Raw genomic sequence first — 13,375 nt, 5'->3', positions numbered from 1 at the left:
AGTCCAGAGACCCAGGAGAAGCCAAAATCGTCCTCAGCTAGTCAGTCCCCATACAGCAGAAGGTACATTTCAGAGCAGAAGCCAAATTCCTGCCACAGTATAGGGCTATAAAGCAGATGTCCTTTCCTGCAAGCTCCAGGTTGATAGAGCAGAAGATAAATTTCCTGCCAACCATTGCCAATACCTGCTGGGACCTAAGACTAAAGCTGTACCTTGCTTGGATGAAAGTTACAATCAGTAAAGACAAGTTTGAACTGCACCAAAGGTCTGGATCTCAATTTCTGCTGCAAAATTCCTCTATTATTGCTACTAGCACTAGACTCAGAGTGCATACTTCCGATCCAGCTCATTGCATTTTTGGCGTCACGAACGGTATCGAGCTGTGTGCCAACAAGATCGGATTGAATTGTGTGCCCATCCCTGCCATAACCGGATCCAACTGTGTGCCAACAGAACTGGATCCAATTGTGTGCCAACAGGATCAAATTGCATGTTTAACACTGCTACAAGGCCTGAGGATTGTGCAAAATCCTAAAAATTGACTTTTATTGCTTAATTGCTGTGCCAGAAAGCGCAACACAGTGCACACCAGCACTCCAAGGGTTAATTCGCCATATTTGTGTAATGGCGACGCTTCTGCATGCCCTTCAGAAGCAGGAAAACTCAAGGACGCCCTCTCAGGAGCGCAAAAATGCCGAACATGCCCCCCTAGAAGTGGGAACTCTCAAGCCTGCCCACCAAGAACTTTGCAATGTGAGCCAAGGGAGTGCAGACTCCTCCCTCTGAGCTCCACCCTCATTCCCTGTACCAAGTGAGAGAGGAGACGCAGGAAACATGGCGTTCCCATCACCTAAGTGGGACCAGATGGCGATACAAGGAGAGCTAGTCTACGAGGCTACCTTACCTGAGATCCGGGTCTCCCAGCTCGTGAAGAGAGCTGGCCCCTGCACGTTTGGAGTTTCCCCAGAGCCTGCGCATGCCGCGACTGGTGGAGAGATAGTCGCCTCCGACCAAATCAAGATGGCTGCCGTTTCTGAACCCGATCCCACGGAAGAGAACATCGCGACTACAGCCCAGACCCTGGAGGCTGTGGATCCCTCCACGACGGCCGAGCACACGGACCAGATATCCCCAAGATGGCCTCCAATGCCAAGCCTGCTCCCGCGGAAGACACCGCCGACCAAGTTGCCCAAGCCTTGGACCAGCCTGCACCGCTGACGGCACCTGAAGCCCCAGATGACCACCAGGAGGCACCGGAACTGGCCGTCTGGCTACGACATCGGGTAGGAGCAGTCACGCTTCCTAAGGCCCAGGCCGGTCCGAAGCTGCCCCTGCATAATTCCCAGAGAATTCTGACACCCCTGGTAGGCCCAAGCCAGCTCCGCCACGCACACATGCTGGTGCGGCAGAGGCGGACGGAATTTCCACTCCGTCGCCCAGAACCAACACCTCCAGAGCGGGACGCCTAAATCCTAAAGTCCCATTGGAAATCACCACTCATGCTCAGATGGCATGGGAATACAAGTCAGCTATAGAGGAATGGGTCAAGCAGGTTCTAGATAACCCCCAGCCCGGTGACCCAAAGCTCATCAGGCGCACTGGGATCGTACTCTGGTTCGGCGTGGAGAGAGGAGTTGGATTCTTGCAAGACAGTTACAGTGGGGAAGAGATATTTGTGGGCCGCCGCTATGTCAAGCGCCACTACTTACCACAGGCCCGTCACAACCTGTACGCAGGGGATCAAGTGGAGTATACCCCTATGCGCTCCATCCAAGGCCTGTTTGCTGACGGTGTGACCCTGCTGGCCAAACCTTTATCCCCTGCAGTTACCCCAGAGACCTGGCAGGAAGATCCAGGCTCTGCAGGGAGAGTTAGGTGCCTACAAGAGACCCAAGATGGCAGGATGCGGTTCAGGGAACAAGCCCAGCCAGAACCAGAACCCCTCATTCCTGACCTTGCTGCACCCCCAACACTACGGGTGGGCCAAATCAATAACTCAGTGTTGACATTCAACCCCAGGGTGCAACCTTATGTTTTGCCATGGAAGTTCCCACAGGCACCCCCAGTTTGCCTTCCAGAACCCCTTCAACCAGAAGTTTTACCCACCTCTGCATCGGCTAGGGATCCTGGTTTGCAGCAGGTCACAGCTGCATTCACCAGGCTGACTGCTCAGCCAATCCCCAAAGACACCACAAGAGGGCAGCGGCGCACCACTACAGCTGCAAAATTAAGCTACCAGAGGCAAGAGCACCCTCTAATGAGCTTCAGTAGCTCTAGCAGTGAGGAGGACCTGGATGTCCTTCTCTAAATGTCTTCCTTTTCTAAAAATGAAGGACTAATGGGAGCCACGTTATGGACTGTTCCTGACAGGTGAGGACCCGTTGGCATTGTTTTAATGTTTTCTTTTACAGGTTGCCCTATTTCATCCTCACCCTGATGGTCATGTGCAGTAAGGACTCCCCCCATCATCATTAACCCCTGATGTCCAAGTTTACATTGTTTTATCCCCTTTCTCAGGTTACTTGACAGCCTTATGGAACTACGGTTTCTTAATATGCTGCTTTTATGTGTTTTATGTCATTTTATACCGCCTAATGGATTACAATTAACTATATTATTCCTGTGGATTACAATTGACTTTTGCCTGTTTCCAGAGGATTCTACATCAAGTACTTCAAGAAAAAGGACTCAAGCCTTATTTGAGCATATTATTGCACTAATAAATGAATAACGCATTTGCACTTTTTACCAAAATGATTACTGCAACGTTAAAAGCTTGCACCCAAAGAAGACTCAAACGTGTACCTGAGCTCTTTGTGATCTCTATGTGTTATTCTTGCACTAATTTTGCCTAAATGTTTTCATGTTATGTAACGTTCAAGTATAATATGCCCATCGTGTGTATTTTCTTTTAGTGCCGCAATGTGACCTCATGCACTTATTGTGAAATTGCACTTAACTTTTGCACTTAGCCAGATATGTAGCACCTTACTCTTGTGTGCCTTGCTTTACAGCACTTGTTCTCTCCCCCCATTATACGGACTGCCTATATGGACGCTTAATACTAATGGCCTACACCTGGTGTTATATACCCATAGGTACCCAGGGTAGGACCAAGTGGTAAGTCCCGGCAGGTCTAGTAACTACACTGGTAACCCCAATGCTTCGGGAACGGTTAGAGGAGTTTTTGACCCCTCCTTACCATTTGTTATATGTTCAGGATTGCTCCCATCCTGAGGTGTCTTCCAGGAGTTCCATGGGATTATCATACCCTCCTCCTGTGACTGCCAGAAGCGCATGGAGAAGCTAATACCTCCCCTTCTCTGCCTTTGCCTAAGGCATGGCGCCTCAAGCCTTAGTGTCATTTTAGATACCCATAGTCACCATAGTGATCGTGCTATAAGCCTTATATTTTGACTTTGGTGCAGGGAAGGGAATACAGGATAAATCCACCCTTCTATTTGCGGGCATTTCATTACACAATGGTGGGACTACAGAGTAAAGACACCCCCATGCTTTCTTTGGTGTTTAGAGGCCAGAACACTTCAAAGTCAGTCAGTAGTGATTGCTTAGTGCAGACCTTTGGTTCACTAGTTATACCGAGAGGGAAACTGTTAAATAGGACACCCTACTCATGCGGATGGGAACCTCAGGGTAGCCGTTATATGTTAGTCTATGTATGTCATATGTGTAATACATGCAGCACTTTGTATTTTATTTGGGTACCCCAGAGCTGGTTCCTCCCCTCCTAAGCATAAGCCAAGGGCGGCTTAACTCAAAGTAAGGGGGAATTTAACACCCCAGAGTTGTGTTACGAAACTCTTTTACCCCGCTACAATCTGTTAAGAGCATTAACCTTGTCATCTGATGTAATTTTACATTATATCCTCACAACTGTGCATTATAAACCATGTTAAGTGTATATTGCTGTAAATTCCATGTTCACCAGCAGGTGGCAGCAATGTTCTGGTAAGGACTTAGGTTTAGTTTAGTACATCTAAGCTGGAATAGTTCTTTGCAGTTTAGCTCCCCCTCTGTGAGCAGAGTGGGCTGTGCCCACATCCTGCAGCATGGGGAGAGAAGGAAGTTGGAGTCAGTGTGCCAGCCACCCCTGTTGGGGATGGCTGTGTGTTAGTCTTCAGGAGTCCCCCTGCATAGGGAACCAAGCCAGGATCTTGTCTCGGCTGAGACATTGATCATCATCCCCAGCTTGAGGCCTGCAGCCTCGGCTGGATAAAGCAAGCAGACAAACTCCAGAATTCCAGGAAGAAATCATCCCCATAGAAGATAACTGTGAGTAAAGTCCAGAGACCCAGGAGAAGCCATAATCCTCCTCAGCTAGTCAGTCCCCATACAGCAGAAGGTACATTTCAGAGCAGAAGCCAAATTCCTGCCACAGTATAGAGCTACAAAGCAGACGTCCTTTCCTGCAAGCTCCAGGTTGATAGAGCAGAAGATAAATTCCTGCCAACCATTGCCAATACCTGCTGGGACCTAAGACTAAAGCTGTACCTTGCTTGGATGAAAGTTGCAATCAGTAAAGACAAGATTGAACTTCTCCAAAGGTCTGGATCTCAATTTCTGCTGCAAAATCCCTCTATTATTCCTACTAGCACTACACTAATTTTATTGCAAGTGAGCCAGGATCCAGGAGTCCAGCCGTACCCAGGTAGGAGAAAGCGTTGACACAATTACCACTACCATACAGAGACATTACACCACTCTGGCATTCCTAACCTGGGGCGTGAGTTATAACACCTTAGAGGGCCCTGTGACAGTACCCTGTGCACGCTGCAATTGGCGTCACAAATAAGAGTTTCTTTACGGGCTTCTGCTGTGCAAAACATCACCAGGAACCTGGGTTCTTCAAGGCTAATGGTAAAATCATAACTTTTAGATATGTAACTCCTTGGCTTGACATTAACTGATGAATTAAATTATTCAGGCGTGCCGGAACAAATAAAGCACACAACAGGGTAGTATGTTCTACGCAGTTTGTATGATCAATAGAGCAATAATGGAGGCTCATCTTAGGCTACTTTCACACTCGCGTTTTGGGCGGATCCATCATGGATCTGCAAAAACGTTTCCGTTACAATAATACAACCGCATGCATCCGTCATGAACGGATCCGTTTGTATTATCTGTAACATAGCCAAGACGGATCCGCCATGAACTCCATTGAAAGTCAATGGGAGATGGATCTGTTTTCTATTGAGCCAGATTGTGTCAGAGAAAACGGATCCGTCCCCATTTACTTACATTGTGTGACAAGACGGATCCGTTTGCTTAGTTTCGTCAAGCGGACAGCAAAACGCAGCAGGCAGCGTTTTGGTCTCCACCTCCAGAGCAGAATGGAGACTGATTGGAGCCAAACTGATGCATTCTGAGCGGATCCTTTTACATTCAGAAGGCATTAGGGCAAAACTGATCCGTTTTGGACCGCTTGTGAGAGCCAAAACGCGAGTGTCAAAGTAGCCTTAGGGGGTTGTGTTAAAGGGCACAACCCTATTGTAGACTTTTTAGGAAAAAAAACTTCGGTAGCTGGATATGCTGCTGCAGGAACAGTTCCTTTGGGATGAGATACCCAATCTCTCAAGGAGATGTATTAGTTAAAATGAGTCCCTGCTTTGGCGCAAGAACAGCGGCATATATAATTTGTGAAGTTTCAGGAATTCTTCTTTATTTTAAAGTAATTTGGACATCAGGAGTAAAACAACGCGTTTCGGGGAATCTAAAGTCCCCTTTATCAGGTTAAAAAATTTATAATACAAGAGGTGCACATATGACTATATAAGCTGAAAAAAAAGCCAAAAAAATGCACGTGGGTTGTCCCAACTTTGTGGGACCGCCCTCAGGTGCTGTCTCATTAACGTAGAGCAGTCAAACTGACAGTTTAGAGTACTTTATAAATTCATTGTTGTAAACGGGAATAAAACATATTCAGAGATGCGGAAAGGAAGAATGGAACGCAAGCACTACGGAAGCACTACATAGTGCTTTCTGGGGTTCCGTTCCGTGCTTCCGCACCGCAAAAAGATAGAACTTGCTCAATCTTTTTGCGGAAGGGGAGGATCACGGACACATTCAAGTGAATGGGTCTGCGATCCTCATGCGGCTGCCCCACGGAAGGTGACCGTGCATTGCGGATCGCAATTTACGTTTCACAGCACGGGCACGGACTTCACACATTCGTGTGAACGAGCCCTTACTGTTTTAATTACCACTGAGAGCTCATTATGTCCCCGGCCAAAGGCAGAAAGCAGGGCTCGGGTGGCCCTCTGGGCATCGGCCCACCAGGAAATTTCCCTGTAGGGTCTATGGCCAATCCACCCCTGAAGGTACCCCTTTAGCTCTTCTGCCAAAATATCGCAAGTGATGACATGTCAAATTTTGGCGGTAAAATTTGAAACTTTTCTCATGGCCAGCACCAAGAAATGTGGAAATTTAGTTTAGCCTAAATGTATTATTTAGAACTGAAGAAAATGATGCAACTGTACATCTGCTCATAGCAGGTGACTCCTTTGGCTCAGATTACTCCAACCTATACGAAGATTGGCTTAAAAAGTAGTCCTAATAAATGCGTGCCTTTTATTTCTGTGTCAGGGGGGAACTAACTCTCCTTAGGGAGAGAGCACCTTAATCTTTAAAAGCAGAGCTTGTTAAGAGCTCATTTGCATCCCTTCCCTCCCAGAAATCCAGAGGAGCATGTATGGCCTATAAGTCTCCTCACACTGATTAAGGCGCTCTCTCCTTAAGGAGAGTTAGTTCCCCCCTGACCCGGACACAGGCCTCTCACCCAGTTAAAAGCCAGTATACTCTGCTCTGCACTCATGTGGGGCAATTACCCCAAAACAGCTATCTGCAGATGAGGTGCTGGCTTATTTAATATCCAAGTCATGTCTCAAGGCTAATTTTAAGAGCTGAACATTGACTTATAGGATAGCTGCCTTACATCTGGTGGCATTAGAGACACGGCTTGTTAAGAGCTCATTTGCGTCCCTTCCCTCCTTTTTATTTCTGTGGGATGGTACAAAGTATGGCTTTTCTACTTTCATAGCCACTGTGAGCCACATATGAAAGTGCATTCATACTAATAAATAAGCATCTGAGAAGCTGAACTAGGGAGCCACATGACTTGGATGACACCAAAACAAACAGCCTGGTGGGTATTTATACAAGGCGCTTGTGGTCCCTGCAGTTTGTAGAAATAAGGGTCAACCCCAAAATGGTAGGTATAACTTTCGGGTAAAAAAACATTTTTATGGTGTTGAGTGGGAAATTTGAAGAAATGCATTGTCTCTCTACTGAAGGGTTTCTTTACGAATACTCATTTGGGATTCTGCTCATTTAGACCTGTTGGGGCAGGTTCATACATCAGACTTTGTACCAGACCCTTGGATTTCTGCTGGGAATTTTCAGTTGAACATAACACGGAAGCAGCCACTCAACAAAGTTTCCACACGGAGAAGATAAGAATGTCCATTTCGCGCTTTTTCCACAACATGGATTCAAATCCGCACCAGATTCAGATTGGTTTTCATGTAGAATCCACACAGAACAAAACTCCATCTGAACATACCCTTAATATGCATGACTCCCTAATTTCCTCTACTTGCATCCACAGGCATAACTGTAGCTGTATCAACCATCCCAGCTGCTATAGGGCCCAGAGATTGAGGGGGCCCACTCAGATGCAAGAACACTGCACCTTTATGTAAGGGATAATCTGGCACTACTATGTGGGTTTTGTGATATATCCATTATAATGTTTCCATTATCCATACCTTTCATTATTGCTGCCGTTTTAGTATACTGTGATTAGATGTTGGGGGCCCATCTCATTTTGCTATGGGGCCCCAGGAATTCTAATAACGACCCTGCTTGCATGCCTGTGTTCACACATTCACTGCTTACCTCCAGTCAACGTGATTGGTCAACACCTCTCAAACTAAACCTAAAAACTTGTTCTGGGAGGACATTGGATGGACTCAAGACTTTTGCTCTCATGATCAGTAGTGGTCCCAGTGATCATATGCTTATCGTCTATACTGCGGCTAATATCGGCTATGTGACAACCCTTTTAATACAACCCAGCCCCTCACTTCACGGTGGAAAGATATATAATAAAATACACACCTGACTGATGTGACCTGTTGGAGAAACTAGACAACAATCTCGTCTTATAGGAATGCACAGTTCCTGTGGAAAGAATCCAGAGAGATGTATGGCCCCAGAGTCGAACTCCAATTGCAGATCTTAACATCCCAGGTCAGTAAAAATCTATAAATGAAAATGCCTTCATCAATGTGTGAACCTGCGCAGAAAGCAGTTGTCACTAAATGAAAAAATACAAATCTAATTACTAAAATAAAAGCAGATTTCAAGCAAAAATAGATGGGTACAACTGAGGGTACGTTTGCCTGGTATGTTCACATAGATTTATTGCACACATTTTAGCGACTGTCTCATTCATTTTATTGGGGTCTGCAGTAAGCCATGGTACATGCAGCTGAAAATGCACCTGAATGTCTGTAACGCCCATTTAATCACAGCCTGGATACCTTAACGGGCAGGATGGGTTGGAAGACCTCAATTATAGAAAAAGGTGCAACTCCCAGAGGTTGACCCACATTATTATTTTTTATTATTTATATATTTTATATTATTTTACTTATGTATTAGATATTTATGTCATATCCTGTGGATACACCTTAAATGTCTAACATTTGAATTTACTTGTTTAAAGGGGCTGTCCACTTTCACCAGACAACCAACATTGGGTTTTCCGGTAATAATTACTTTTTATCTAATGCCTGCCTCCGGAAACAGAAAATTTGTGCGTACCTACTCCCTGCCGTTCCAGTCCTCTGCTCTGTCTCCACTGTGACTGACTTCAGTGGCGATGTGCCGCTTGTGCCCTCATCACCGCTGAAGCCAGTTATTGGCTGCAGCGGAGCATGTGACCATGCAGCGCAGGATGTAAACACTCCAGGACTAGAATATGGCAGTGCAGAGGATCAGGCTGACTGGGAGAAGATAAGTAAGAACTTTCTGTTTCAGGAGGCAGGCTGTGGGCATTACACAAAAAGGTAATTATTACCGGAAAACCCCTTTAAGGCTCTATTGACTTCACACTATGCTAAGTATCTTTCTATGGAATATCTAGGAGGCCTAAAGGACAATTTTTTGGGGGTTTCTGTTGGGTGAATACTGCCCTGTGGATACTCTTAGCATGTAGAGTTGCACCGGGTATAAAATATATAAACAATACAAAAATAAGCATAATACACATCGCCACGCCTGAAAAAATGCGAACTATTAAAATATAAAAAATAGCTACTATGCAGTGAACGCCGCAGCAGAAAAAATTATGGGCTGGAAGTGTTTTATTTTTTGCGCGTGGTATCAAATGGTATCGAGTATAGCAATACTTTTGTATGGTATCGAAGTCGAATCAAAATTTTGGTATCGTGACAACCCTATTAGCATGCATGCTGGGAGCTATTATAAAGAAAATAAAGTGTTTAACCAGCTGGGAGCCATTCCAGGCATACACATGAAAGTATACATCACTTATGTAATATGAACATGTGCATGTGGCTACAGTCACACAACCGTTAAGAATGAGTCCGCATCCGGGTGTGGACCCATTCATTTCTATGGGGCCGATGTCCGCATCCGCTGCTCTGTGCCGCTACCCCGCAAAAAAAATAAATAGAACATGCCCTATTCTTGTCCACAATTGTGGACAAGAATAGGCATTTTCTATGACAGCTGCGGCATGTGCGGTCCGAAAATTGCCGAACACACATGGGCGGTGTCCGTGTTTTGTGGATCTGACCGTGTGATGGAGGTTACCAGGTGCATGATGGGCTCCGATGTGTTCCTGACAGGAATATATTGGCAAAAGTCTCAGCTTTTAATATCTGCATTTATGACTAGCCAGTATAGTCAGTGGCATATCCGTTTGGTGCATTTTTTCCTTTGATTTATATAATTATATTTTCATCCGCACAATGCTCCGTTTTGTGTAGGATGCCTTTGTGGTGCATGTGGACCGCGCCGGCATCCTCCATTGTACGCATTTTTTGCTGGGGATGGTCGTTTGCTGTGGTCCACATGCGGTTGTTTGCTGTGGCCCCCAATGAAAAACACACTACAGTGTTTGGGGTTTGAGCAGTTCCCCCATATTTGCCACTATATTTCTATGATTTTGTTTTACATTGATGAAAAAACAAAAAAGTTAGAGCTCGTAGAATGCGATTTTTAAATAATGTGGATACTTCGGTCAAAAGTAGGGACTGTCCCTCCAAAATAGGGACACTTGGGGGGTCTGTTATGGGGATACATGCCAGGACCAAAAACGATGATGAAAAAACCACTGTGCGGCTCATCTGAAAACCTGTGCACAGGATCAGAGGGCATTTATTTATTACATATGTTACTTTCTCATCCACTGGAATACCTACTTTATCGCACAGCTATTGTGCCCGTGTGCAAGTGTGCTCCATGTGGCACTACAGATGTACTAGAGTCAACACACATGCTTTATGAGATGTGTCATCTAAACTAAATGTGTTAGGCTACTATCACACTAGCGTATTGGCTTTCCGTTTCTGTGATCCGTTCAGGGCTCTCACACGCGGTCCAAAACAGATCAGTTTGCATTCTAATGCATTCTGAATGGAAAAGGATTCCTCTCTGGAGGCGGACAACAAAACGCTGCCTGAGGCGTTTTGGTGTCCGTCTGACGAAACTGAGCCAAACGGATCCGTCCTGACACACAATGTAAGTCAATGGGGACGGATCCGTTTTCTCTGACACAATATGGCACAATAGAAAACGGATCCGTCCTCCATTGACTTTCAATGGTGTTGAAGACAAATCCGTCTTGGCAATGTTAAAGATAATACAAACGGATCCGTTCTGAACGGATGCAGACGGTTGTATTATCTGAACGGATCCGTCTGTGCAGATCCATGACGGATCCGCACCAAACGCGAGTGTGAAAGTAGCCTTAAGCAAACACCTTTAATTGCTTTTCAATGGCTTTTGTTTCAAGATAACGCGATGAGTTAAGAAATTTGAGTTAAGACAGAGTGTGTATGTGTTAACCCTGCTACATCTGTAGGTAGGTGAACACAGCATTTGTCACTTGGGGACACGGTGACTATTCTTACCTTCCTTGTGTGACTGTGAGAGAGGAAGAACGTGAGCACTGTACAGAGCGTGCGCACCAGAATGTCCGTTTGCTCGGGGTGGTCATGTGACTTCCCGGCAGCTGCCAGAGCACAGCAGAGCTGGTTGTGTTCTTTGACCTCCTACAGATGTAGCAGGGTTAGCACACACACTCTTAACTCAAATTTCTTAACTCATTGTGTTATCTTGAAATAAAAGCCATTGAAAAGCAATTGAAGGTGTTTGCTTAACGCATTTAGGCTACTTTCACACTAGCGTTTGGTGCGGATCCATCATGGATCTGCACAGACGGATCCGTTCAGATAATACAACCATCTGCATCCGTTCAGAACGGATCAGTTTGTATTATCTTTAACATAGCCAAGACGGATCCGTCTTATACATCATTGAAAGTCAATGGAGGACGGGTCCGTTTTCTTTTGTGCCAGATTGTGTCATAGAAAATGGATCCTTCCCCATTGACTTACATTGTGTGTCACTGCAAGTAGTGTTTTGTTGTCCACCTCCAGAGCGGAATGGAGATGGAACGGAGGCAAACTGATGCATTCTGAGCGGATCCTTTTTTTATTCAGAATGCATTAGGGCAAAACTGATCCGTTTTGGACCGCTTGTGAGAGCCTTCAACGGACCTCACAAACGGAAAGCCAAAACGTGAGTGTGAAAGTAGCCTTAGTTTAGATGACACGTCTCATATAGCATGTGTGTTAACTCTACTACATCTGTATGTACAAGGAGGGATCTCTTCATATTGTTATGTATGCGTTTACAGCAGGACACTTTCAATCTGTATATCTGTGTTTTACTCTACATTACTCTGGTAATAATAATTATTATGATATACTTATTTATAAAACTAAAGGTTAGTTTCACACTAGACGTCTGTCACGCTGTTTCGGCATTGCCGGAAGCTTTAAAGTCTCCATCCGAACTCGTTAACTATAATGGGGTCCGTGCTGGAACCGCTTGACGGATCTCTAGCGCTAGTGTGAAACTAGCCTTAGGGTACTTTCTTCTTAATATAATCTTTATTAAAAAATTTCCATTAACGAGAACAATTTATTAGTATAAACATGTATAAAACAACTTTACCACCTCATATAATAAAGTATTCCGGCTATAGACCATTTTTCTTTTTTCACTTCCTTTGCTGTTGGTTTGTAACGCCTAATCCCACCCCTACTTCCTCCCACCCCACCCCACCCTGTACTCCCAGAATAGATAATAATGGGGGAAAAAAAGGAGGCAAAAATAGAGAAAGAGGGGGGGGAGACCCCCTCCCCACCATCTCACTCGCCCCACTCCCTCATCCCCTCCCCACCTCCGTCTAGTCATGCTCATTATTCCCTTTTCCCCACAACTTATCGAATTTTTCCTTCTTCTTCTAGGATCTTATATGTACCTTCTCACAAGCCAATGATCATTTTACCAAGCTTTCACACATTTTTATCGTTGGAGACCTTTTGCTTACCCATTGCTTTACTGTACATCTTCTGTCTTGAAATAAGAGTTTAGCCACAATTTCTTGATATTTGGTATTACTCAGAGCTTCCATGTCACCCAAAAGACACATATTTAAACTTTTTTGAATTCTGATCTTATGATAGCTCCAAATTAAGGTAATAATGTCACAACCGTAGGCAGGGACATGCACTCACACGGTGAGCCCTAACTTGAACCCAGCCCTCTGACCCTGCCTACTTGCAGAACAAGTCCTAGGCGACAAGTCCACACCTGGTCGACGGTCCCTATAATGGTAAGTGCAGAGATACAAACCAAGTACTCGTGGAAAACCGCAGGCACCTGTTCACACACAGGACCAGACAAACAAGCACAAAGAGGAAGTCATGCCAGAAACAGTCAAACCAGGAGAACAAAACAAAACAAAATCACTAAGCGGAAGGAGATAGCAATAACAAGCCAAGGATCAATACCGGACAGGAAGCAAGTACAGAATCACTAAGTAGAGGCCGAGGGAGAGGTCTAGGTATAGTCGAGGTCAAATCCAAAAGCAACAGTCTAATTCACACACAGGCAGCAGAGCACAGCAAGGAAAATCTATAACTGGCAAAGGATGATTGCCAGTAGCTGCCTTAAACAGTGAGCTAATCACCTGAGCGCTGACACCACCGGGGCGTGGCTCAGGTGTGACATCATCAAGGGGCACGGCCAAAGC

General features: G+C 45.2%; 1 protein-coding gene across 2 annotated transcripts in view; it reads right to left on the bottom strand.

The window, feature by feature from the left end:
- Positions 1 to 11,250, bottom strand: part of LOC122938568 (carnitinyl-CoA dehydratase-like) — a 192,318-nt gene extending 181,068 nt beyond the window's left edge. The window contains exons 1-2 of one of the 2 annotated variants that reach the window (XM_044294159.1): positions 11,184 to 11,250; positions 8,140 to 8,283 (exon numbers count right to left, since the gene is read on the bottom strand). In XM_044294159.1, the coding sequence (XP_044150094.1) occupies positions 8,140 to 8,266 (127 nt within the window). In that variant the 5' untranslated portion in view covers positions 8,267 to 8,283; positions 11,184 to 11,250. Of the gene's footprint in view, positions 1 to 8,139; positions 8,304 to 11,183 lie in introns of those variants that run through there. The other variant, XM_044294160.1, reaches the window with a different exon arrangement.
- Between the last annotated feature and the right edge of the window lie 2,125 nt (positions 11,251 to 13,375).

This window comes from Bufo gargarizans, chromosome 5 (genome assembly GCF_014858855.1).
Source record: "Bufo gargarizans isolate SCDJY-AF-19 chromosome 5, ASM1485885v1, whole genome shotgun sequence".
Classification (NCBI taxonomy): domain Eukaryota; kingdom Metazoa; phylum Chordata; class Amphibia; order Anura; family Bufonidae; genus Bufo; species Bufo gargarizans.
Note: the sequence above shows the minus strand (reverse complement) of the source record. Positions and strands in the feature narration are given on the sequence as shown.